This window comes from Myotis yumanensis, unplaced genomic scaffold (genome assembly GCF_028538775.1).
Source record: "Myotis yumanensis isolate MYYU_CA2020_CCGP unplaced genomic scaffold, mMyoYum1.0.hap1 SCAF_12, whole genome shotgun sequence".
Taxonomy (NCBI): domain Eukaryota; kingdom Metazoa; phylum Chordata; class Mammalia; order Chiroptera; family Vespertilionidae; genus Myotis; species Myotis yumanensis.
This window is the reverse complement of record NW_027223763.1, coordinates 9,654,084-9,679,927: the sequence shown is the minus strand read 5'-3', so window position 1 is coordinate 9,679,927 and position 25,844 is coordinate 9,654,084. Positions and strand designations below refer to the sequence as shown.

Sequence of the window (25,844 nt, the reverse complement as noted above, 5' to 3'; positions counted from 1 at the left end):
TCCACCAACGTTATTTCCTGCCGAGGCTGTGACTTAGCTCCCATCCCTTCCTTGTACAAGTCCTCTGGCCACTTTCTCCTTGGAATGAAAGGTCCTACCCAACAGGACCACTTCCTCTCCAACATGCTGCCCACCCTAACAAGTGATGCCTGGAGCTGTCCAGCGGCCATCTCTCCTATGGCAGTGCCCACACACCCCGCCCTGGCATTACATCTGGCCTCTCCCTTCCACGCTCCACCCGCCAGTCCTGGAGGCCAGCTGATGACATACTGAGGTTTGTAATGCACAGCAGCCCTGTCCACACACTCAAGGGCAGTGGTTCTCAACCTTCCTGATGCCGCGACCCTTTAATATAGTTCCTCATGTTGTGGTGACCCCCAATTTCATTGTTAAAAATTGAACATAATTAAAGCATAGGGATTAATCACAAAAACAATATGTAATTATATATGTGTTTTTCGATGGTCTTAGGCGACCCCTGTGAAAGAGTCATTCGACCCCCAAAGGGGTCGAGACCCACAGATTGAGAACCGCTGCTCTAGGGGGAGGACCCAGCCTGGTCCCTCACTGCCCAGAGGCACCCCACTCCCTGACACACAAATAAGACTCCTAACTACATAGTCCAGGTCCTCCCAAGGTACCGGGATGATAACTAGATGCATGGACCACTGCCAAGCTCCCTAACCTGCCCACCCCGCCCTCTCCTCATGTGAGAGCCGGGGATGTGAACACTAACCACCAAGCTCTTGCCAGACAAAATATGAAAAGTTTGGTGAAACTATGAAAAAGATGAGCTCGTAGGCCATGGATGGAGTACTCATAAATGAGTGTAGGAGGGGTTTTAGGCCCGATCGAAACAAAAGGAGTGGAGGGCAGGGCCCCTCTCCATGCAGCTGCGATGAAGAGGAGAGCCAAGCCACTCCCTACCGGAGGGGAAGGCGGGGGTGACCAAGGTGGCCTTGGCATACACTGGCATTCCTCACCATCATGTGTTGCATGGGACCTGGAGGAAGCTGAAGCCGAGGGTGAGGATGTTTCTCCTCCGCTGGCGGAGCCAGACAGACGAGGTTCTGGAAATTTTCCGGGTTGCTTTCTCAGATCAAGGGCCTTTGTCATTAAGGACCTCAAGAAGTCGGATCATCCTAGTGACTGTTCCCAGGCCTGCGCTTCTTCAGGACAAGGCAGGACTTCCAGACGCTCTGAACTGATAGTCACAGCTTCACCGGAAGTTTCTTCACTTGCTCAAAGGGCCCAAAGGGGAGATCCGAGCTGGGCGGGGGCACCGTGCAGAGGTTCCCTCGAGGCCCATCACTTCACTCTGCAGGACCACCCCAAGTTCGAGAGCCACAGGCCATCTGGCAGAAATGACTCCCTGATTCTGATGTGCCTACGTGAGTGGCATTTCTGTGGCTGTCTCCACAGAGCAAACCTAAGAATGTCTCTGAATTTTCAGAATCTGCCCTATTTGCAGAGTCTTGGTTTAACAGTCACTGATAAAGCGCAGTGAACTCTGCCCACCAAAGAAAGCAACGGGCTCCCTCTCCTTTTCACACTTGGGAATTTAACTTTCCAAGCCAGCCTGCAGTTTTTATGATTTTTGTGGTCCAACTCTGCCCGAAGTTTGCCCAAAGATTTCCAGAATACACATTTCTGGAAATTAAATAAGCTCCATTAACAGGCGTATACACCTAAAGTCAAGATGGGAGACGCAGCCTAAAATAAATCCCGAGTCCTCAAGTGATTCATTCTGTTAACACCACACTGGTCAATGATGAGCATCGGGCCCACTGTTCCTGTGAAATTTTATGCAAATGAAGATAGTTTAGGGCTACTTTTATTTTACGGCTGAAATCCAAAATGCTAAACAACAAGAATATGTTATTCAAAAAATAATGATGCAGCCACACGCATGTGGTTATCAAATTAAATGGTTCACCAGTGAAAAATCTTGGCTAAAAAGGACAAGACTCAGCCTAGCCCAAAGCCATTTGACTATTTGGGTAACGTTGGACAAGTCTATTTCTCAATTCCCTCCAAGGAAGAGGGATGCCAATCATTGCCTCAGAGGGCCTCTGGGAGGATCGAATGAGCTGCGTATAAACTGCATAACACAGTAGCTGGATCATGGTAGGCCCTCAACAAATACAAGCTCCATCCCCACCCGCACACCCTCTCCTGCCCTCTCGCCAATGTCTAGGCTCTACAAGAAATCAATTGCCAGCCCACTGTTACCTTTTCCTAGGAGTAGAAGCTAGCATGGTGGAGATGTGGTAATAAAACAAGCATTTACTGAACATCTACCATGGGCCAGACATGGTGCTAAGGTATATATCTCATTATCACACTTAATAATAACAACATCAAATTATTATTAACATTACCACCAATGACAACACTATCAGGGAGGTACTAATATAACCCCCATTTTAACGACAGGGAAACTGAGGACAGGTAACTAGCCCAAGGTCACATATCCAGGAGGCGGGCAGTGCCAGGATCTGAACCCAGACAGTCTGGGCTCTTCAACACTGAGCTAAGCTGCCTGGCCCTTAGCGGGGCTGAAGAGAGGTCAAGGACGATGGATGCCTGGCAGACCAGGCATGGAGCGTGGGAGCCACAGGGGTGACGGCTGTTCCACACCCTCCCAGGCCCAAGCGGGAGACTATGCACTTTGGATGCAGGACTCACACAACCCAGCTTTGCAAAACGGCATTCCTTAGTCCTGGCTAAAATAACCTTTTAGAAACTCACCTGCAAGCCTACCTTCTAAGGTCCTGAACATTAGCAACACTTCTTACAACATCTTGTCTCCTGCCATGTACTCTCCTCCTGGCAGCCAGGATGATCCTTTTAAAAACCAAACTGATTCCACCCTTCTGTCCAAAATCCCCAATGGTTCCCCACCTCCAAGGCCCTAAAGAGCCACATCAGCCTCCTTGCTGTTGCTCCAGTATGATATACAAATTCCTGCCCCACGGCCCTGCACCTACTATTCCCCCACCTACTATTCTCTCTGCCTGAAATGTGCTTCTCTCATGGTTGCTTGGCTCAGTCCCTCATCTCCTTCAGATCCTTGTTCAAATGCCACCTTCCTGGGGATGCAATACTCCCTCTGGTTCACTAATCCCCCTCCCTGCTTTTCCCCATAGCACCTTTTACCACCTGACATACCACATAGTTTATGCATTTATTATGTCTCTCCCACTTCCACTAGAACATCAACTCCATAAGGCCAGGGTTGCTGTCTGCTGTTCATTACTATATATCCAGCACTGGGTCATAGGTCAGACTCTGGCATTTAGCAGGTGCTCAGTAAGCATTTGTGGAATGAATGACCGAGAATGATTTTTCACCTTCCCCCCAACCCCAACAATCTCCCTGTCTACTCAGTCCTGATCACTTGGTTAGGCAGCGAACACATGAGTCCCTTAACCTCTTCCACCCCTGGCTTCCTTATCTCCAAATGAGAGCGCTGGAGTAGGTTATCTGCAGAGTCCTTCCACGCCTGAAAACCTTCAACTGACAACAAAAGGCAGCAATTCTTCACCACAGCAAGCCCGTAGCTTCATTTACTTGATTACAAAAACCACATTTCCTTTAGTATTTTCCACAGCCAAGGCCCCGCAGCCCCCATGCTCCCAGAATAAGTGAGGTTTGGCTGAGCTGTGCTCTGTGACTTGTAACCTGCACACCAGGTCAGCATTAACCTCAAGTGCTGGGATCACTGGTCTTGTAAAATTGACCCAGGTTGGGTTACAAGGAAATAAACCAAACCACATTCGGTTGTCTCTTAGGATCAGAAACACCATCTCTCCTTGTCCCCCTCAATTTCACACTAATTCCTGAGCAGCCCATGCGGTTGGTTTTGGGGTTTAGCCAGAGGCCCTCTGGAGAAGTAACAAAATGGGGTGTTTTGGGCCAAAAGGAAGGTGCTGAGACGAAAGTAGACCCTGGTGTGTGAGAGAGCGTGCTGTGGCACAGCTGGGAGCTCAGGGGAAGCCCATGTCAGAGGGTCGCAGGTCCTTCAAGGCCATTCCATCTAGCCTACCTCTGACCCCAGGGAGCCTTGGGGCTTTGTTTCCCCATCTGAAACAGGGACTAAGGGAGTCTAATGCTCCACAAAGTGCCTACAAGTCTAAGCCCCACTTGGCCAATCTAACCCAGGCCAGGGTCAAGTTCACCAGCATCAGCTAAGGCCATCTCTTGAAGTTTAAGTCGTAAGTCACTTCTCAGACTGAATGCTGGGTCACTGTATAACATTACTGCTTTGGTCTTTCAAAGATTCGCTACTAGCTTTAATGACAGAATCAATATAAACTCACTTGTTAGCTCCTTTGGAGTCCTTGCCTTCTTGACAAGCCCTCAGCCTATGGCAGAGCTGATGGCCCCTAACAGTCTCCGCTAACACCTATTAGCTGATCACTTCATACCAAGAAGTGAGCGGGCACAGTGGTTAAGCATATGCATCGGAGGAGTCAGACCTGGGTGAGCATCCTGGCTGTGCTGCTCACTTCCAGCTGGGAGGCCTGAAGCCCAAACACGTCTCTGTACTTCAGCGTCCTCGTCTGTAAAGTGGGAATAAGAGCACCTCCCACTTAGGGTTGTTATAAAGATCACATGAATTTTTAATAGTAAGTTGACATATGTAAGTCACGTAGTCGGGAGCTGACATGTAAGTGCTGACTCAATGGTCGTCATAATTATTAGAAATTTCTTCAAATGACACATGACCCTAGGGTTTGGATTGGTCCTTCCTGGGGTATATTCTGGCATCTTGGTAATAATACGGGGCTCCAGGACGGAGTATATTCAAGCCTAGGCTAGTCACGGGGAGCAAAGAGATGGCACGTATGCCACCCACCCGCTCCCCTGACTAGGCAGGCATCTCTAATCTATCTCAGCACTCTTCTCCCTCCCCCTGCAGCCGTGGGCTGCTAAGACCCAATAGAGAGCTCCAGGCAGCCACTAGGACTATGGGGAAACCCGCCTGCTGTCCCCTGACAACAGGCAGATATGCTGGCGTGGGAGATTCATGCACGAAGGCAAAGACCACTTCCACATGACAATCATGAGAAACGGATGGTACCTTGTCTGTCTGTTCCCTGATGTAGACCCAGCACTTTGAACAGTGCCTGCCACGCAGCAGACACTCAAATATCCGTTGGATGAATAAATTAGCATCAAATACATCTGGGCCCGTAGCACACAGCACTGGGCCTAACCTAGCAGGTGCTCAATGAATGAGGGAGGACGGTGGGATAGGCTTGCTGGACCCTCACTTGAGCTCACTGTTTCTGAACAGAGAGTGCACCCAGCTTCGGCAGGTTCAAGGCCTCGACACAGCCACTCACTCATCACATGACCCTGAGCAGGACCTTTCCTCCCCAACTTGAGCAGCCAAAGGCCCGTTGAGGATTGAGTCATCCTTGGTTCCAGGCACAGGTGCCCACAGAGGACACCAGGAGGTCTGGAAAGTGCTGCCCACAACAGTACATCCTCCAGGGAAGCACGGATACTTCTCAGCAAAGGGGCCTGGCCGGGACCATCCATCCCTTCGGGCGGAAGAAAGAGGCAAACCAGGGAGAGATGGCTGCTAGTGGTGAGGGAGGCGTGGTGAGGTGAGGGCGTACCTACCTGCTCGCCGTGCTTTTCCGTCCAGCCGCACTGGCTCCGTCAGCCTGCAAAAGAAACCCAAACACCTGCATTAGCCAAGGGGGGAGACACAGAATTCTACCCTCTGCCACCCCACCAGGCTGCTGCCCAGCACAGCCTTGGGACACAGGGGTGAGCTGGCCCTGTCCCCCGCTCCATTCCTTCAGGCTGGAAAACTCTGCCCCCAGTGGTGAGAGGGAGTCAGCACACCCCCAACCCACATTTGCTGGGCCCTTTAAATCCAGCGGAGCACCCATTGCCAACACAAACCCAGCAACCACAGAACCCTGGGGACTCGGTGAAAAGTAAGTAACCAGCTAAATCTGAGATTGAATTGCACCATTTTTATTTTCAGCTGGGATTTCCAATAAAACAGTAGCCGCAGATTTATTCCCACCAACCGGAGGGGGGAAATTCATTTATGTTAAAATATTCTGTCCCCCAACCCTCTGAGTAGGGGGGAGGCGAGAGAGTGCTGGTTCCTAATCTCTTTATTTGGGGGCGGGGGTGGGGTGGGGGGAATAAGGCTGACCAAATTAAATTTTCAGAAATCATAAAATTTCCGATGGAGAGACTGAGGCCCTGGGGGAGGAGGAAGCTGCCTGCAGTCTCATGAGGGCTGAGGGACAGAGACCTGGGGATCCTGACTCCCAGGCCAGTGCTGGGGGGACCGCGGTGCAGAGGCCACAGACATGGGGGAAGGCCCAGGTTCCCCACCACCCCTGGTTGAAGAAGCAGCCCCTCGCTTTGTGCAAACGTTTAAAATAATGTAGCTTCAAAATGCTGGCACACATGTGTTCCCAGATTCAGAATCCTTCCAATTTTAGAAAGGTAATGTTGCCACGTGTGTTCTGCATTTGGAAACAACCCTGGCGGGGTCTGGGGAGCCCCCAGGACCCAAGCACATTGATGTTCCTACAGGGAAGCTTACACAGTGAGCCCCCCTGGGATAGATGAAGAGGGCAACCAGCCTGTTCTCCCTGAGGTCAAGTCCTGCCACTTCATTAGCGACAAAAAAAATCTTTCTGTTTTCAAACTTTTCGCATTTCAGGATTGGATGAAGGATTGATGACCTAAAAAAGCACAGCAGCCGCTACCTATTGATGAGTGCTTATGGGAAGTTGCAAACTGGCAAAACCAGATGGCGGACTTCAATCCAAAGTGTAAATATATAAAAGTAAAGGCATTTCACCCCCCCTAGCCCCCCACACACAAAGGCCACATTTCAGCTTCTCTTTAAAAACCAGTTAATCCAGCTACACAGTCCCCACATGGCCACAGTCAGCTACAGCTGACATACCTACCTCCTTCTACCCTTCCCTCTCGCCTCTTACACAGCCCTCCAGCCTGGCCCCTGTGGGCATCCAGACTCTCTCCCCCTGGAGAACTTCCCAGCAGGTGCTAGTGTACGACATTACATGCCGCTTATTTAATCCTCTCAATAGGTCCCCCAACACACATACACAATATTCCCATTTTACGGGTTCTGCACAGAGGGTCCTTCAGCCACTTATCCAACACCCCATGGCTACAAGCCCAGGTCTGGGTGACTCCAGCGCCTACCTTCTCAGCTCTGTAATATTTTATTGTCCACCAACATCCAGGAGAGCTAATGGAGAAATAGGGTGAGCCTACACCACCCCGACTGTCCACAGGAGGGAAGTAGAAAGGTGAAGGACAAATGGGGAGGCAGAAGCATGAGGCCTGGGCAGGAGAAATTAATGGGATGCCGGTGTGTTATTTCAGTAGAAGAAACAAAGCAGAAAATGGTTTGCATATCATTTCACTGGGAGCAGAAGAACGGGATCAATTACAGCCTCTCTCCGACACTGCATTCCTCAAAACTTGTCTGTAAAGCGAGCGGGAAGACATTGCTTTCACGTCCGTATCGTAAGAGGCAGAAGTGGCAGGGGGTGGGAATTCTGCCCCAGAGAGCCTAAAAAAACGGTACAATCCCAAATGACCTCTCGCCTTCCAGACTCAACTCTAGCCTTCGATTTCTAGCATTTCATACATATTTTTAATGTTGTCTTTTGTTGTCCTTTTCCTTCATAGTTTCACAGTGTTGACTACAAATACAGGAACGTGGCTGGGTACGAGAGAAGATTCTGTTTTTTGCACACCTGATCAACCCCAGCTACCGTGCCCTTTTATGATGCTTATGATACTGGAGCTTTGTATCACTGCTAGCAACACTCATTTTTGTTTTCCACCCATTTTTATAAATAAAGACGAAGTGCGAATAAAAATGTTCAAATGGTTGTCTAAACAAATCCCTTTGCAGAGACTAAGGTGGTGGCACAAGGGAAAACAAACCGATGGAGGAGGAGTGCTACCCTGGCAGGAGTAGAGCTGATGGACACTGGGCTCAAGTCAGAACTGTCGAAAATAGCACCTGTCAATCACAGCACCTGTCAATCACAGCAGCTGTCAATCACAGCATGCGGGCCTGCATCTAGACCCCACCATAATGACAAGGTCGGCCTCTCACGCCCTCCTGGCCCCAGTTGAAGCCCGCAGTGCTAAAGGCGCCAACTCTCAGTGGTAGAGCTCCCTAAGAGGCCAGACCAGCTTGCTGTGTGTCCTCACCAATCAATACATCATAGCGACCCCTACTGTTCGAATCAGTTGCACCGCTGACACTGCCATTTTCCTAGGCCCCAAGATTCTAATACCAGCATATTCATGTGACCCAACCCGAACCACAAACTCAGGGTAATCTGACTTGATCTCAATTTGAAGTTTAAGAGGACAGGGTTTAGACTCAGGCAGTCTGCGTTCGAGTCCTGGTTCTGCCATTTCCTAGCTGTATGCACCTAGGCAAGTCTCCTCATCTGCAAACGGCAATACAGTAATCCCAGGACCTCCATCATGGGGCTGGCATGAGACTTAATACAAGGTAACTTACACAGAGTAGCGCAGGTAAACGTGCTTAGCAGGGCTCAGCTGCAGAGCCGGCCTGGGCAGCACCAGGGGTCTCCCCGGCCTGTCTCAGGCCTGATCTGAATCCCAGGCTGCAAGTCAGCATCTCATGAGCTTCCACCTAATCCCCCACCACTGAACACGGTGGTGCAGATCGAGTACGAAGCGCAGGCCAGGCAGGCGTTGCAATCGCTTACGTAATGGAACCTCTACTGCTGTCGCCACTACTGCTGGGCCATGTGCTCCTGGAGGATATGCAGCTTCCTGCCCGGGTTCTGTCTGGGTCTCCCTTTGAACCTTGGGCAAGCTTTCCTTTCCCTGGACCTGAGCTTGCCCATAGGCAAGAATGGGAGCAGGAGCAGGAGAGCTGAGTCAGGTCATCTCCACCCTCTACGTTTCTCTGTCATTCTATGTGGATTTGACCCAACCTTACCCAACCCCTCGATGGCAAATGAAATGTGCTGGGGACAGTGGGCCATGAGAGACCCTCCTGCTCACTCTCTCAGAGGTGGGGGTAGAGACACCCAGACACCCCCAGCTCCCCATCAGGGTACCTAGCCCCGTCCATTCCTTATACACCGGCTTCTCCTTGGAACCTGAGCAAGGCTATTTTTGGTTTCATTCAACCCTCCTCTTCCCTCCCCAAATGAATGTTAAGTTGCTCTTTTCCATTCTCTTATTAAGGATTTTCTTGGAAAGAAAATATTATTCCAAACCCAGAAATTTTATTTCTAAATTTGTGCAAATGTAAGTTGTAATACATTAGCTGCATTTCACATTTTGTGCAAATGGCAGAAACAGGCAATTCGTGTGCTACGGGATGGGGGCTGGCCAACGATTTCGATAAAATAAACCCTTTTTTAATTTAAATGCTAATGCACTGAATTAAAATTTAATAACTGAGGAAATTGAAAAGCCGAGCAGGAATATTGGAAATAAATCCAAGCAGAAACAGCTGAAATTAAAAATTCTAGAGAGTGGGAGGATAGCAGCTAAGCTGTCTTATATGATTACATTTTTTTTTTTTTTTCAGAATGAAGCAAAAAAAAAAAAAAATCCTATCTCTCGCTGGCTCTGGGGCAGTAAATCCACAGTGCTGTGATTTATTGCTCAATTTTCCTGAGGGAAAAAGGCTTTCTTTCATGCTGAAATATTTCATAAATTTCAAGCCAGCATAAATTCTTAATTTAAAAGTTATGGAGGTCACATTTAGTGCACTGGTACGGTTCCAAAATCTTAAAGGAATAGAGCAACCAAAAAAAAAAAAAGCAAATAGGAGGGGCAGAATTTGCTTTTTTTTTTTTCCCTCCCCCTTTTTGGTTTTAATTCACAAGTTGAAATTTCATTATTAAAGATTCCTCCTGGATGGATGAAACCCAAGCACGTGGGGACCTGGTGTGTATTTGGAAATCTGCCTCACAAGATGAAGAGATAAAGATTTAATTCAATTATAAAAAGGCTTTTTTTCCCCCCTTTAAGCCACTTGAGGAATTTCTGGTAAAAATTTCCTCCCTTCACTGCCCCGGAAGGGGTGAGGGTGGGGGAGGGTGGCCAATGTAATGGCTTCTCTTAGATCTCCAATCTTTTGTGCACACTGATATATTCATTTGTTATACAGCTGTTCAGCGGCGGAAAGAATGCTGGGGCGCCCATAATTCTAAGCAAATCAATCAAAAATTAATGATTTGTCATGCTTGCACAATGGAGGAAAACAGCTCCTTGGGTCCTGGCTGCCTGATCTCAAAGAATGAAATGCCTTTCTTGGAAAAGAGACCCGAGCCAGAGGTTCAGGGAGGCTGGGGTGCCACAGCGAATGCGGGGGCTCACGGTTCCCCCAGCTCAGTGGGGATGGAGGGGGCCACCGCGCTGGGAGGGGGCATCTCCAACATGGCACCTCGGCCAGCCAAGCCCAGGGCCTGGCGCAGCACATTTCCGTGGGGGTCTAACTAGGATCTTGCCTTTTCCCTCCCCCACTGAAACTCCAAAATTGCTTCCTCTCTGCAGACGGCAAGGACTCCCCGCTCCCGCACCAGATTGGATTGATCCTGTTCACTGTTCGCCAACCCTGCTAATACACCCCCACACCAGTGCCTTTCACCAACTCAATGGGACTAGGACCACGGTTCCTGCAGTGCCTGCCTGCCCCCAGGCTGTGCACTCCTCCTGGACAAAGCCAACGTCTTTCATGTGGCCATGTCTCCAGCGCCCAGCTCAGGGCCTAGCACACGGCAAACAGGGTCAAATCCGTTAGTTATTATTTCTCAGGAAATACAGACAATGGGGTTGCTTCGATGAATGATGAACTGCATTGGCAATTATACTTGGATGAAATATAAGCAACTGATCTGAAGTAATCAATCACTCCTTTACTCATTCAACAGATATTTTCTTGAAAGCCTACTATGTGCCGAGCACTGGGCTCAGCTTTGGGTGGACAAGGTCGAATCCACTGGTGGACCATTCCAAATCCCCCCGGCTCACTGCTTCCGGGGCTTCCTCCACCCTCGGGAGGGAAGAGTGAATGTGCGCCTGGAGTCCTGTCTTCTTTCTTACTAACTTATGTGGATGTCACACTCACAAATATTAAATGCATGTTACTCCATAGCATGTGTGTGTTTCATGCACATAGATGCATGTTAGTTCAATAAACTCTGTTTTGCATGACCAACTGGTCCACCGGACCCTGTAGGAAGGTGCTCAGCCTCAGGAGTGAAATCAAGTGCCCTTGACCTGGAGGCCTGCAGGAGGCAGCACACCCGTGAGAAGCACCTGCCAGAGGACAGGAGAACGAGTGTGTCCCGAACAACGCAAGCCCCATCTACCTCTCTTTCCTTTCCAATACCCAGTGGATCCCCAAAGGTAACTTGAACTTTCTCTCCCTCCCACTGAGGCACAGGACTCAAATCAGGAGCAGTCATTCGCTCATCCCACAAGCACTTACTGAGCTCCTTCAAGGCGCCAGACATTGTTCTAGAGGCGTTGGGATACATCCCTGCTCCCATGGCCTCTACATGCAAATGGGGAGACAGTAACATTAAGTGTAATAAGTTGGTAAAAATATGTATGCTAGGAAGTAATCAGTACTATAGGAGGAAAACAGAGAAAGACAGGGGTCATCGGAAGGTTGGAAACGAGGGAGGAGTAGGGAATGGCAGTTTTAAATAAAGTGATCAGAGTAGGCAAACAATGGAAGAAGGTGGCCATGTGGTGTCTGGGAAAGGGAATGGCCCCTGCAGAGACTCAAGGGCGGGAGTGAGTGAGGACGGGAGGAGAAGAGGAACAGGAGGTCAGCCCAGGGCCTGCAGGCCACCGAAGGGCTGTGGTGTTTACTTTGAAGAGCCACTGGAAGGTTTTGGCAGTGACATAAATTGACTTTCATTTTTAAAAGATCATTCTGGCTGCTGTGTTGAGAACAGACCATGGGCAAGGGTGGAGGCCGGACCATGAGGAGGTGACTGCAGCAGCCCAGGTACAAGATGAGGGCGGCTGGGACCTGGGTAGTGGCAGTGAGCGGGTGAGGAAGGGTTGGGTGCAGGAGACCATTTACTGTCTCCACTAACTGAATATAGACAGAGACCCCCCCAAAAGCTAGTAACCTTTGAAAGTCCTAGCAAAGGTCAGGACTGTGCACCACCCAGTTAATTTAGACACCACCCAGTTAATCTAGATAATGGTAGCTGAAGCATCATCCCCACCTTAGTTCACTGAATTCCTTAGATACTTGTGTAGATCCTTGTTGATTATTGTTGATCAGATATTTTGCCTATTTCTGGAAATTGTCTACCCTAGGGCTACCCCAGACAAACCTCCTTACCCTAGGGCTACCCCAGATCAAATAAAAGGTTGGAGCGGCCTGAGCATCGGTGGAAGTCCTTCTCCTTCAGTTGGACTTGCCCGCCAGGTCCTCCAATATTGCAAAATTATCTCGTGTCTTTTTTCTCATTTGTGTGCGGCTCCTCTTTCAGATACTGAACCCTACTCCATGCGGGATGTGGAGGGAGTCTTACGCGACATTTGGGTTCTGGATATACCAGAAAGTAGAACCAGCAGGACTTGGTGATGAACTGGATGTAACGGTTGAGAGAGAGTCAAGGAAGATTCTAAAAATCTTGTGTCTTAGCACCAAGAAAAATGCAATTGCATCTCTCTGGTGCATAAAAATATTAATCACAGCACAGCCAGCACTTTATAGATGGTTACACCGCATGGCATCCTCCCAATAACCCCAAGGAGACACTGCAGTTTAACTATCCCCCTCTGACCGAGAACCAATCAAGCACAGACAGGGGCCAAGTGACTTGTCCAAGGTCACATGGCGGATCAATGGCATGGCCAGGGCTCCCATGTGTTCTACACACCTTCAATCTCCAGGACCAAGAAACCAAATCTGGCCCCAAACAATGAAGATGAACTGCTTTCTATCTACCCCAAATGAAGCACCAGCAGTCCCCGCTTTATTCACCAGGTGCTCCTGAAACACCTATTCAGGGTGACTGTGCCAACCCTGAACAATAGCTTTGCAAGTTATAAAGAGGATTCTATTCCCAGTAAACTAAATATAGCATAAAATCCCGAATTAGACCTTGCTTCTCAGATCACATTCAGCAATATGTTTCTAGCGTGTGGTACTCGGCTTTTCATTTCGTATATTTGCTTTCCCACAAGAGAACACAGTTACTCAGAGACACTGACGGCCCTGGGTTCCAAGCTTCAGGGGTGGCAGAAGCTGCCAGAGAAGGCTCTCAGTTAAAAAAAAAAAAAAAAAAGAACTGGAACTCAGATGGGTGATGCCATTTTTCAATAGGTATTGATATAGTTCGTAATAGATGTGTGATTCTGAGCAAGGCCTTGGGAGATTGATAGTAAGATGCATCAGACATGGTTCCTTAGTCATTCACCCAGATACTATCTACCAGGTGCCTACAATGTGCTGGCGACCAGGGTAGTTCCTGGGGACACAACAGCAACAAGAATCGTGAGGGAGACAGGCAGTGATTACTTCATTACAGAATGCAATCGATGTATAGCTTCCAACTGCGATGTGCACTCTAAAGAGAAAAGTCTGGATGCCATGAGCATCTTTGACAACAGGACCCGGTGAAACTGCAGAGTCGGGAAGGGCTTCCCGAGGGATGGATGCTGGAACAGGGCACACAGAGCCTTGCTCAGTGGGGGGACCGTAAAACTTAGACACAAATGAAGCTAACACCGGCGGGGTGCCAGGGAGCAAGGAGAAAGGCGCCGTCTTGCCAGCTGGGTAGCCTCGGGCACTGAACCCCACAGGGCTGCAGACTTCTCTGAGGGCATTCACCTCCGGAGGAGGGGACCAGCCCATGGACACACCCAGGCTCACCAGAGCTCCTGCCCAGACTCCAGGTTGAGGCCAGAGACAAAGAGAGGCCCCAGAGATGCCATCATCGACGGGCCAAGGTCCCAACTACAGGGAAAACCCATGGGAAATGACCAATGCCTTCATTCCTCTTGGTTACGTTGCCCTTCTGCCTCTTCCCAAGCCCTTGCTGCCTGAGGTCAAGTGTCAAGAAATCAATCAAGTTTCCTAGAAATGAAACCAGCACAGGCCTTGTATATTTCACTTGAGTTTCCTCTCCTCTCTCAGCGGGCAGCCATGCGGACAGCGGGACCCTAATACTGACACTATCACCATCAGCATTGTCTTTGTCATCATCACCAACCACTAGTAATTACTGAGCACCTGTAAACCAGGCTAAGGAGCCTTTCTGTATTCCCAGGCCCATTGGCCACCCCAGAAGGCACGTGGACCTCTGAAGGCCACTGCTGGCTGCAGTATGGAGGCAGGAGTCCAAGATGAAGGCACTGTCACCTTCCAGGAAAGAGATGATGATGGTCGGGGATAGCAGTAGAGAAGAGAAAACTCCAGGAATGAGAGCTACTGGGCGTGACAAAGATCACCGCTGATAGAGTGTGGAGAGCACCCAGGATGGAGCTGGCACACAGTAGTTGCTCAATAAATGGCAGGTTTAAAAAATAAACTGCTGCAGCTGTGGTGTGTGGAGGGCCTGGTCTCCTCCGAGCACAGACCTGGGCACCTGGGAGGGACGGAAGTAAAAGATGGACCCACCTCCCCGCCTGTGGCCTGACTCACAAACCTTAGAAGAAGAGGGAGTCCTGGCCTCGGAGAGGAGGGGCAGAAGCCTCCGCTGGGCTGCTGTGAGGAACTAACCACCCAGACCACGGGCCTTCTTCTCATTCCCAGGGGCCTGCCGGATGCCGGATGCCACTGCAGCTGGGGCCCACAGTCCACATCTGGATCTAAAGGTTCTGAGATAGCTCCTGGTTAATGTGTGTAAGTTCTAAATGCCCAGCCGGGTTGGGTCACAGAGTTCTACACTTGCATCATAAACTGACGTTATTCCTGTGGTCGGGCTCAGCAAAGGTTTGGGGGTATTTTTGTTTTGTGTTGTGTGTTTTTTAACTTTTTATACTGAGATAATTTTACGTTTATAGAAGAGTTGCAGAGAAACTACAAGGAGTTTTCTTCTACCCTTCACCCACCATGAAGGGCTTCGGGCAGGGGAGAAATGTAATCAGAATTCTGTCTGCAAATGGGTTGCTGGAGGGGGCAATACGAAGAGACATTCAGACTAGTTAGGGGTCAGAGTTAGGGTCAGCTGAGGCTCTCCCTCCCCAGGACCAGCAGTCAAAAGCCTTCAGGCTGCAAGACCAAACCCCCGCAGAAGGACACAAAGAGCAGGGGTGGTGATCCCTGGGAGTCAGGTGGGGGCACAGGCCTGACACTTGCTGGTGGGACTTCAGCGAGTAACTTGACCTCTCACTGCCTCAGTCCTCTCCTCTGTGAAATGGGAATGATGCTGGTGCCTGTCTCAGAGCCTGTCATGAGGACTGAGTTAATCAGCTGCATGCTTATTTCAGGGTTTTTACACCCAGTGTCACCTTGTGCTATTAATCTAAATTAAAAGGCCTCCAACGGGGATAATACTAGCAATCCTGGAGTGTCCAGCATCTACTGAGCACCTCCCGTATGCCAGGCCTTGCTGGGGTCCAATCCCAGCGGGTCCAGGGGTCCCCAAAGGTGTGGACGGAGTCGGCGAAGAAGGAATGACACGAAGACAGCCTTCAGTTGATCAGCAGCCTAGTCAGGACCTCTAGCCAGGATCTCCAGCCAAAGTTCTGGTCGGAGTTCTGGTTAGGAACTGATCAGGATCTGATGTTTATTGTCTTGTTATATTCGTATTTATACCAGCCGATTTTAATCCTGTCAATTTCTATTACAAAGGGTAGGGCGTTTCTTATCTCCATTCCAGGGAGTAAAGATTATGTAGCTTAACTACCCGCCTGGTACTTAATTAAGGTGTTGTATCCCCTCCCTAACCTCAGGGAAAGATCCCCACCTGGGGAAACAACCTTTCTCGGAGAGGTGACCTTGGTTAAAACACATGGCGCTAAAGAGAGCAAACATATTAAGAACAATATGCTATATGTGCCAGGTCCCTTGAAACATATGCTGTGCGGATGTTTCTTTCCTGCAGCGACTGTGTCAAGCAGCAAGGATGGACCGGCTCCCGGCAAGGCCTGGGCTCGGGCACTGCACGCACCACATCAACCACAGTAAGTGGTAGGGACTGTCCCCAGCCCCGCTGTGGAGACGGGAGCTAGGCTCGCCGGACGCAGGGATCAGCTGGGGAGAGGCTCAGATGCTCGATTCCAAGTCCATGTTCTCAAACCCTGTGCCATGCGGCCTGAAAAGCCCAGCAGGTGACCTTGGCGACTGACATTGCCCCGTCTTTAAGAGTGGACACGCTCCTCTGGGTGCATAAACGCCGCTGTTTGTTTTCTTTAAAAAAAAAAAAAAAAAAAGACAACGAAAAATTTCTCAGTTCTTCAGTCACACAGTTAATCTCTCAATTTACAAAAGTCACGTGACTGAATTCCACAAAAATTCTCTCTCCAGGTTTATGATTTTACAGAAAACTCCAGGGAAAACCGCCTGGAGCGAGTTAAAACCAGATCAGCCATAAACCATGTCCTGGTGCAGCCTCACTAGGCCAGGACTCAGATTACTCATTAAATACGTGATAAATATTCGCCTCAGATCAGCAGGAAGTGGGGTGGGGGGAGGGGGGGAATGTAAAAAAAAAAAGGAAAACTTTTTTTGCTTCACGAGGAAAAAAATCTATTATAAATAGGTTTACAGAGGGTTATAAGATCCAAATTAGTGAACTCAGAATTGGGGGACAGGGTTTTTATTTTTTTTATTTTACTTTTTAAAAATATATTTTATTGATTTTTTACAGAGAGGAAGGTAGAGGGATAGAGAGTTAGAAACATCGATGAGAGAGAAACATTGATCAGCTGCCTCCTGCACACCTCCTACTGGGGATGTGCCAGCAACTAAGGTACATGCCCTTGGCCGGAATCGAACCTGGGACCTTTCAGTCTGCAGGCCGACGCTCTATCCACTGAGCCAAACCGGGCAGGGCAAGGGGACAAGGTTTTTAAAAGTCACCCCTTAGGTGTTTTTAAGTAAGGCAGTAAGAAGAAAACGTTGGTCCTCAAACCTCTTCAAGGGACAAAGTAAAGGGCTCCTGTGACATGGCCTCGGTGATGCCACAGGGATGACGGACAGCCCCCAGGCCCCCTCCTCTGACTCCTGTCAGACGCTACCTTTGACCTTCCCTCTGCCCTTCCATCCAGTGAGGCTGCTGGACTCCCAACTGTGACACGTGGAGTCAGGCAGACCTGGGTTCAAATGGTCTGGGCCACTAGGAGCGGGGTGACCTGGCTCAAGTCGCATCACCTCTCTCGGCCTCAGTTTCCTCGGATGTAAAATAGAGGGGAAAGCCCCTCAGAACACAGCAGCTGGTGGATAAAAAGGTTGGGAGTCTCCAACATTCTCAGCTAGTGCCAACGGCACTACATGAGCCACAGATCTGAAGGATGTCACGATTACGTTGATGGCGGTGAGCAAAATTAATACACTAAAGATATTCGGGTCCTTCCCAGAGGATTTACTTGGCACAGTTCCCAGCACAGAACCTGGAGTGGCCTGGGCTCAAGTCCTGACTCCACAACTTCAGAGACAGGTGACACTCGGTGAAGTCACTTCACCCTCGGACAGTTTCCTCCTCTGTCAAATGGGGATAATAATGGCACTCATCTCACGCGGTTACTTGGGACTACATTAGTTAAGAGATGTAAAGCTCTCAAAATAATGCCTGGCGCACAGTAAATGCTATATAAAACTTATTAAACTTTAGCTATAGCATTTATTAACATTCAGGCAAGTCCCTATTTTAACCTGAGCTGGTTTCCCTAGCCATCAACTGGAGAATGTTGACCAGATGGATAGGCTCTGAGGACTCTCCAAGTTCAGAAACGTGTTGATGCTGTTGTGTCTGTCTTTCTTATGCTGTCCTCCTACCTAGACCGCTGTCCTCTCGGACCAGCTGGATCCCAAGCGCCTTCCTGGAACATAGTGACAACTTCCTAGAGGTCCCAGGGTGTGCCTGAGCACGCCTGGGGACACCGCCACTCTCTGCAGCCTTGCTCCTGAACAAACTGCGAATTCTATGAGCATGGCCAGCTTTTAATAAACAGCTCCTCTGTGACTCCACAGCATACAACAAGGGCATAATAAAGGTCAACTGGTTTGAAACATAAAGAAATTGTCCTGCCAGTACTTAGAGAACCATGGTGGTGAATGGGGTCTAGGAAATCATCTAGTCCAAGCGTGGCAAACAGGTCTCATTTCCAGTGATAATTCTGATCAAACAGCCGTGGCTGCCTGGGACAATGTGTGGACAAGGATTCTGAGGCCACATCAGAGCTCATCTAGGAAGAGTGCGGAGATTGATTGTTGATGTCTGCAGTGAGCATGGTAAAGCTGGGGATGGTAGCATGCTTGCCCCCTCAAATCTAGTTCAACACCATCCTTTTATAGAGAGAGAAACTGAGGTCTCCTGACCCCCAAAGCACTGTTTTTCTGATGATTCACATTCTCATTTGTAAAATCATCCCTACAAGAAGGAGGAGCCGTGGCCTTTTAAAATTCAACGTAAAGAGATCTCAAAGAAGAGAGAAGACCAGAGACAAAGAAATACACACAGAAGAAAACTATGTGTAAAACACAAGGCTCACTTTGGTTTGAAAGAGAAATTATTACAGAAGGACGCAGTAGATGTTCTAAGAAAGAATTTTTCTTTTTTTAAAAAAAGAAAAGTCTGCCACACATGCTCAAAGTAGAAATCTTACAAATTCCTATTGCAAAATAACTCCTGGTCAGCCAACCGCAATCTCTATAAATATATCACAAGATCAACAGCCCAGGCAAATGGGGGGGGGGGGGGGGGGGGCGGCGGCGCACGGGGAGGATGACTGCATGAATTTTTTAAACATCAAAATAGTTCTTCTCACAGTTGGAAAGGAAGGAGTCACCCATTTTCCTACAAAATGAGAGACCCATGAAGAAAAGAAAGATTGTAATTCTCCACATCCCAATGGGCACCTGCTGAGAAATCTAGACAGCCAGATGATTCTGAAATTCTTTTACAACTCTGTTTTCTTTGCAGGGGGGTGGGGGGAATCTGGTAGCCTGAATTTATTAGGGCAGCCACGATCTTACAATGACTTCCATGGAATTACTCAGGGTGGGAAGAGCCAAATGTTCTAAGGGGTCTGATCTGGGTAGTCTGTCCTACATGATCTGGACCAGAAAAATAGAAGCCACTCTAGGTCTTCCGGGGGGGCGCGTGAGGGGGGGGGGGGCGGGGTTTAATATAGGATTTGAGTACACAGGTGATGAATGGGCTGAGAAGTTACACAGGGGACAGGAAGGCAACCAAGGATTCCCATATGAGGAAGCTGCTGCTACCACTTCTAGGCCCGGGAGAGAGAAAGGGAAGAGATGGTGTTACCAGAAGTTGGGGCTGTTCAGCAAAGGCTTCCTAATGGGAATGGATTACTGTGGGGCTGGAGCTACACAGAAAACAATGAGAGAGGCAGACAGCGAGAAGGGAGAAATACCCTGGGCTTGCCCCTTCTTCCCACCTGCTGGCATCCTTCTTGCTCAACTATTCAAAGTCCAGAGAGCAAGGGCACCTGGGAAATGCAGTTCCTTGTAATACAGAGCACAGTAACGGAAAGCAGGGATGGAGCTGAGTGAGGCCAAACCAACAGGCGATCAGCTCGGATCAGGAAACTCCTGAAGAGTTGCAACCACTTGATGGCTGTGTCCCGCACAGCTCACCAAAGAAAGGGGTCCACCTGAGTCCAGTTTCCCCGTGTGGACTGTAACTTCCTCACAGGGAAGGACTATCTTCCCTCGCACTGTATCTTCTTCCACACTCCCCAGGAGAATCACAGCTCCGCTAAAAGGACCCTGAAAATCTGAGAAATAGAAGCCTGGCCAACCAGGGCCAGTCTCCCAACACATGGGATGTCTGGATGGCCGGCCCGCATATTTTTACTTCGGATCTTGGCTGAAATCTGCTACTGACAGGAAATTCACAATGAGGAAGGCTGGTTGTCCCTAAGCTGTTACTCAGAAGAACCAAGCAACCAATGGCCGGCCACTCTAGAAGCATCTCCTAAGCCAGTGATGGCGAACCTTTTGAGCTTGGCATGTCAGCATTTTGAAAAACCCTACTTAACTCTGGTGCTGTGTCACATATAGAAATTTTTTGATATTTGCAACCATAGTAAAACAAAGACTTATATTTTTGATATTTATTTTATATATTTAAATGCCATTTAACAAAGAAAAATCAACCAAAAAAATGAGTTCGTGTGTCATCTCTGACACGCATGTCATAGGTTCGCCATCACTGTCCTAAGCAGATCTAGAACACTATGTTCTGTGGTACCAAAGTTGGATGCCAGCTGGGCTGGCTGAGGGGAGAACACCCCTAGCACCTCAGGGCTTTCCACCTTCAGGGCTACTACTCCAGATTCACACTGGAACTTGATGGCGCTGTTTTATGAACCACGTCATAAAAGACAAGAGCATTCATGTCCCATAAGGCGTAGACTCAATCCTGTACACTTCTTTGTCCTGGCTGTGATGGAAGGGTTGGTTTCACGCTACATTCTGCCCTTCCCCTTCATTGAAAGTACCATTCCCCCTCCCCCAAGCCACACTGCTGACCTCCCTCCCCTGTTTTCTTAAAGCACTTATTGCCTGGGCCATTCAAATGGTATTGATCAACCAGCTGGTACACTCAGTCATCTTTTTATGACCTGTCTTCCCAGCTGGACCATACATCTTCCCCGGGAGGGGCCATGCCTCTGGATTCCCCAGTGCCCACCACGTGGTCCAGCACATAGAAAGCACCTACACACCATCCTTAAAGGGGAAGATGACCCAGGTTCCCAGAGCTGAGTGTGGGGCGAGGTAGCAATAACACATTCTATCAATGCCCCAGATTTGTTTAGTGATTGACGACTTTTATTTTTTATTGTTGTTAATCCTCACCCGAGGATATTTTTCCATTGCTTTTCAGAGAGTAGAAAGGAGAGAGAGGAAGAGAGAGAGACATATCAATGTGAGAGAGACATCAATTGGTTGCCTCCTGCAAGTGCCCCAACTACGAATGGGGAGTGAAGCCACAACCCAGGTACCTGCCCTTGACCAGGAATCGAACCCATAACTCTTCAGTGTGCAGGCCAATGCTCTAACCACTTAGAAACACGGGCCAGGGCAATTGATGAGATTTTTACATCCATTACTGCATTTAATTCTTTACAAGGTAGGAGTCATGATTTTCATTTCAGAGAGAAGGGAGTGGAGGTTCAGTGACTTTGCCCAAAACCGCTAGGTACTGGCAGGGGTGAGAATCAAACCCAGTTCTTCTTCCAAGACAAATACCGAGTTCCTTCCCTCTTCTGGCTCCAGTCTCCCTTTCTAAGGCCCCATGTCTTGCTTCTCTTTCATGAAATGAATTGATTTAATGAAATCATTAAGTGATAAAGAGAGTTAATAAATGTAAGGCTCTTAGAAGAGTGCCTGGCACAGACTAAGTGCTACGTAAGTAATGGCTACCACCGTCCTCACTGCTACCATCGTAATTTCTTCACTGCTGTAAAACTCATTTCAAGACGTCAACTCACCACAACCTCAACAGTTAGCATGCTTCATGGCCAAAGCAGCAGAATATGGAAAATGCCCACACTTAATTAAAACCAAAGAAAGTCAAATGACTTAACGGTTAAGAAGAGATATTTGAAGATACTATATCATTCTCAGAAGTCTATCCAAAGCACTGTACCAGGCAACCACCAACACTCTATTCAAAACTACGCTAGACTCTCCCTTCCTGATCGACTTCATGGACAACACCTTAGTGCACAAAACACAGTACTTTCTCATTGTCTTTTGAGCCAGAAAGCCTGTTGTGCAGAAGGAAAAACAGAGGCTCAGAGTAGAGGTAACACGTTCAAGGTCACATGTGTTTAAACACAACCTTCAAGTTCCTTTCATGAGTGTTAGCCTTCTTGCTGCCTTGTCAGGCCCAATGTGAGGCCCTGCGACCAGGGGCACTATGTGTTTTAGGCACATAAAAGTCAATACCCCAGGCACCAGCTCATTGCTTAACCCAAAGGGTTTAGTGCAAACAAAACAAGTCAGCAACTACCAACCCAGCTAAGACAGACGGTGAGAAGGCAGCATTCTACCATGTCAACTCTCCCAAATGGAGTTCTTCCACGAGAATCTCCAAAGCACTGTGTCCCCTCAGCTGTCACACCCACTGCCACCTTTCAGTTGGCACTATCACAACAGACTTACCAACCCTCATATCCTCTGACCTAGTAATCCACTTGGAGGAACAAATTCTATGACTATCGCCTAAAAGAAGAAAAAGGACTCATGCACAAAGATGTCCACTGCATTATTTATCATAAAAGCTGGGGAACGACCTATATGCATAACAGTGTCAACAAATATATACTCGGGAAGCCATTAGAATGGATGCTCACAAATGGTGAGGAGCTAAATAAAAAAATGCCCAAGTGCTGAAGTGAAATGACAAGATCAAAATCAAAACTAGATACACATATGATTTCATATAAACAAACCATACATGCACATATATAGTAGCCCCAAAAGCACTTGCCCTGGGTGGCTCAGAAGTACATGACTTTTCCCCCTCCTTCCTGCTTAGCTTTCTATCATGACTACTTTGGAGGGAAAACTCACTCTAGTTTACACGTACTGCACGTCTATAATGGCAGGTTTCGGGATAAGGTGACTTCCTGGATGACATCCTTCTCCAGAGTAAAGACCTATATTTACAGTCTGTCCTTGTGAATGCAGCCACTTGAGTAGACACGGTGGCTGGACCCAGGTACATCATCCACTGGGAAGTTCAGCCCTCAGGGCATTCAAGCTCCACCTGGGAGCTGAACAAGATGAACTTGAGACCACCTTCAAGCACTTAGATTTTCTAAGAGGCTCTTGAGGGAGGTAATCTTTAAACCTGACCACAGTAATTATAGACTGCTTGAGTGCATTGAGATACTATTATGTGCCAGGGACTCTACAAGGCTCATCAAATGTGTCTGAACTCACCCAACATCCTCGTTAGCTAAGAATTATTCATCTACGTTATAACTGGGGAAACTGAGGTCCTGACAGGGGAAGTGACTCGCCGTTGTGGGGAACCAGATCCAAGTGAGAATGCTCGGAGAGGAGCAGTCCCTCCACATGGCACGGTCTGGAATGTGAATGTCGGTTGGGCGTCTTTAGTAAACCATCTCATTTTATCCTCACAACTAACTGCGCAGTGAAGAATATGGCTGCCATTTCTCTGGGCCTTCCCAGAGTTCCTAATACACTGTAATATTATAGATAAAGTAACTGAGGCTCAGTGAAGGTCCACTTTACTTGCCCAAAATCACACAGCTAGTAAGGAACAGGGCTAGTATTAGCACCCAAGCTTATCTGGCCCCAAAGCCCATGTGCCATACCAACTATCAGGCCATACGTAGACCCCCCCCCCCCCCCCCAAGAAGGAGAGGAAATGAGAGCTATAAGGAGTCAGATTGCACCACTCTATAAGGAAATATGCTCAGAGGTGCAGTTTGTCCAGAGGCGGTGAGCTCCCCAGGGGAGCTGTGTCATCAAAGGATGGGCAGCCATCTGGTGAAAGAATAATCAGTGGCTACAAGCAAAAGGGTGGGTCAGCTATGGCTGGGGCAGGGATGGGAGAGCAGGGGATGAAAAGGGTGGTGTTCCTTGCCACAATATCTCGGTTCTGGATCCTTCTGGAAGATCCCAGACTTTCCTAATTGCCCAGCTCGTCATCCTCCGCATTTAAAGGCCACCATCTTTTAGTGATACATTGTGGACCAAATATTTCATTTTCTTTATTCTCCTCTTCCTGGCTTCACAAGTGTAGTAAAAAGTTAATGAATCTATAAATTGCTCACTGGCTTTAAAAAAAAAATGAAAAAGAAAGGAAAAAAACAGTTAATGGAAATTTTAATGAAATCGTCCCTTCTGCATAACTGATGGCAAACCCAGGGACAGAATACCTGGCACTGCATGGCCCGCGCCAGGTGCCATGGGAACTTGAGAACCTTTACCGAAAGACAGTGCAGTCCCAAGCTCATGGACGTCCGAGGTGACAACATGAGTGACACTTACCCAAGGGCACATTCAATGATCAAGCTGGGAAACCCCATTTCTGAGAAAAAGAAGATGGCGCACTGCACTGAGGCATGAGGCCACGGTTTGGGACTTGACACCAAAGGTGGGAGAACGCACAAAACTGAAAAGCCATCGACCCTACTAGGGCTCCCAAGAGGAGTCCATCAACACAGTGTGAGTCCCTGGGCTCGCCTCCTCTGGAAATGCTGGAGTCCACAGAGGAGAGGCAGGTATATTTGGGAAGTGCGTTCTGGTACATACTCCCTATTCACAAGTACCGCTCTGATGTCTACTCTATGTCGGGCCTGGAGCTAGACCTTATAGACCCGAATCTTTCTGATATGCCCCCCTACAGCATGGAAAGGAAACATGCCTACCCTCGCTTTAATTGGCAAGGCAAGGGAGGCTCAGAGAAGTGAACACCTCAGGGTCACGCACTAGTCCATCCCCACCACGGCAGGTCCGCAGGCTGGCAGTCAGCACTCAAGAAAAATCACCCAGGCTTCCTTCCAGCCTCCATTCAAAGTCCTCCAATCCAACAGCCCCTACCTGCAGCCTCTCTGGTCTTTCTAAGATAAAAGTCTGACCCGGTCATTCCCGGTTTAAAACCTTCACCGAGTCCCCTTCCCCTGCCAAGGTAAAATCCACACTCCTTCCCAGCTGCCACAGCACAATCCTCACGCCTAATGCTCCGGCCACACCAGGCTTCCTGCACCTGCTCCTGGCTACCTCTCCTACGCCTCCTTCAGTCAAGTCTCATCCTAGACATCACTTCCCGCAGGAAACTTCTCAGTATCCCTACTCTACCCTACTCCACCCCTCATCTCTCCCTGGCCAACCAAGGCAGAGCTGGGTCTCCTCTGATATATACTCTTCCCAATGGTCCCACTGCTCAACTACCTACCTGCCTGCCACCTTCCCTGGCCATGGGCAGCCCCAAGGCAGGGACCAGAGCTGCTCAGAATGGGTGGGGTAGCAGGAGATGTCTTCCTGTGGCATCCTTGTCACATAACAGGCTCAAACCCTGGGACCAGGTCCAGCTCTGCCCAGACTTCCCCAGCCTCCACGAGGGAGAATCACATGGACCAGCAACCTATGGCCATGGGCGGGGGGGGCGGGGGGGGGGGGGGGGCGCTGGTGATGGAGCATTGACAAGAGATGGAAGAAATGTAGTTTCCTTCAACCTCCTCACCGGTTCATTCTTTTCTCAGAGGATAAAAGTGGTTGAGAAAGAGTCAGAGAAATGAGAGCGAGGGACAGAAAACCACAGACGGGCAGGAACAGGGGTGCCACAGCACAGGCTCAGGACAGCGGACACAGGCCCAAGGTTGTCGTAAGGGTGAGCTGGGCCAACTGCAAAGCTACGCAGACACCGACACCGGCAGCCAGGGCTCCCAGGAAAGGCACGTGGACAAGAAATACCTGGAAACTTTAATAGCTGCTTTTAGTTTCCAGAGATTTTGACGCCTCTTTCTCTTTGCTTTTCCCCTAAACCAGTTACAATTAGCATTGAGGGATATAATTACGTTGTTAGTCTAATTGCCTGTTTGAAGCGGGATCTACAGGGGTTTAATGGGAGATTTGAGGGGGAGGGCATATGAAATAAAAAGTCAGGATAATCACAGAA

At 48.8% G+C, this 25,844-nt stretch overlaps 1 protein-coding gene across 9 annotated transcripts in view; it reads right to left on the bottom strand.

Moving 5' to 3' along the window:
- ZNF618 (zinc finger protein 618) overlaps nt 1-25,844 on the bottom strand; it is a 148,550-nt gene that overhangs the window by 55,572 nt on the left and 67,134 nt on the right. For all 9 annotated transcript variants that reach the window (XM_070430746.1, XM_070430749.1, XM_070430748.1 and 6 more), the window contains exon 2: nt 5,635-5,678. In XM_070430746.1, the coding sequence (XP_070286847.1) occupies nt 5,635-5,678 (44 nt within the window). The remainder of the gene's footprint in view (nt 1-5,634; nt 5,679-25,844) is intronic.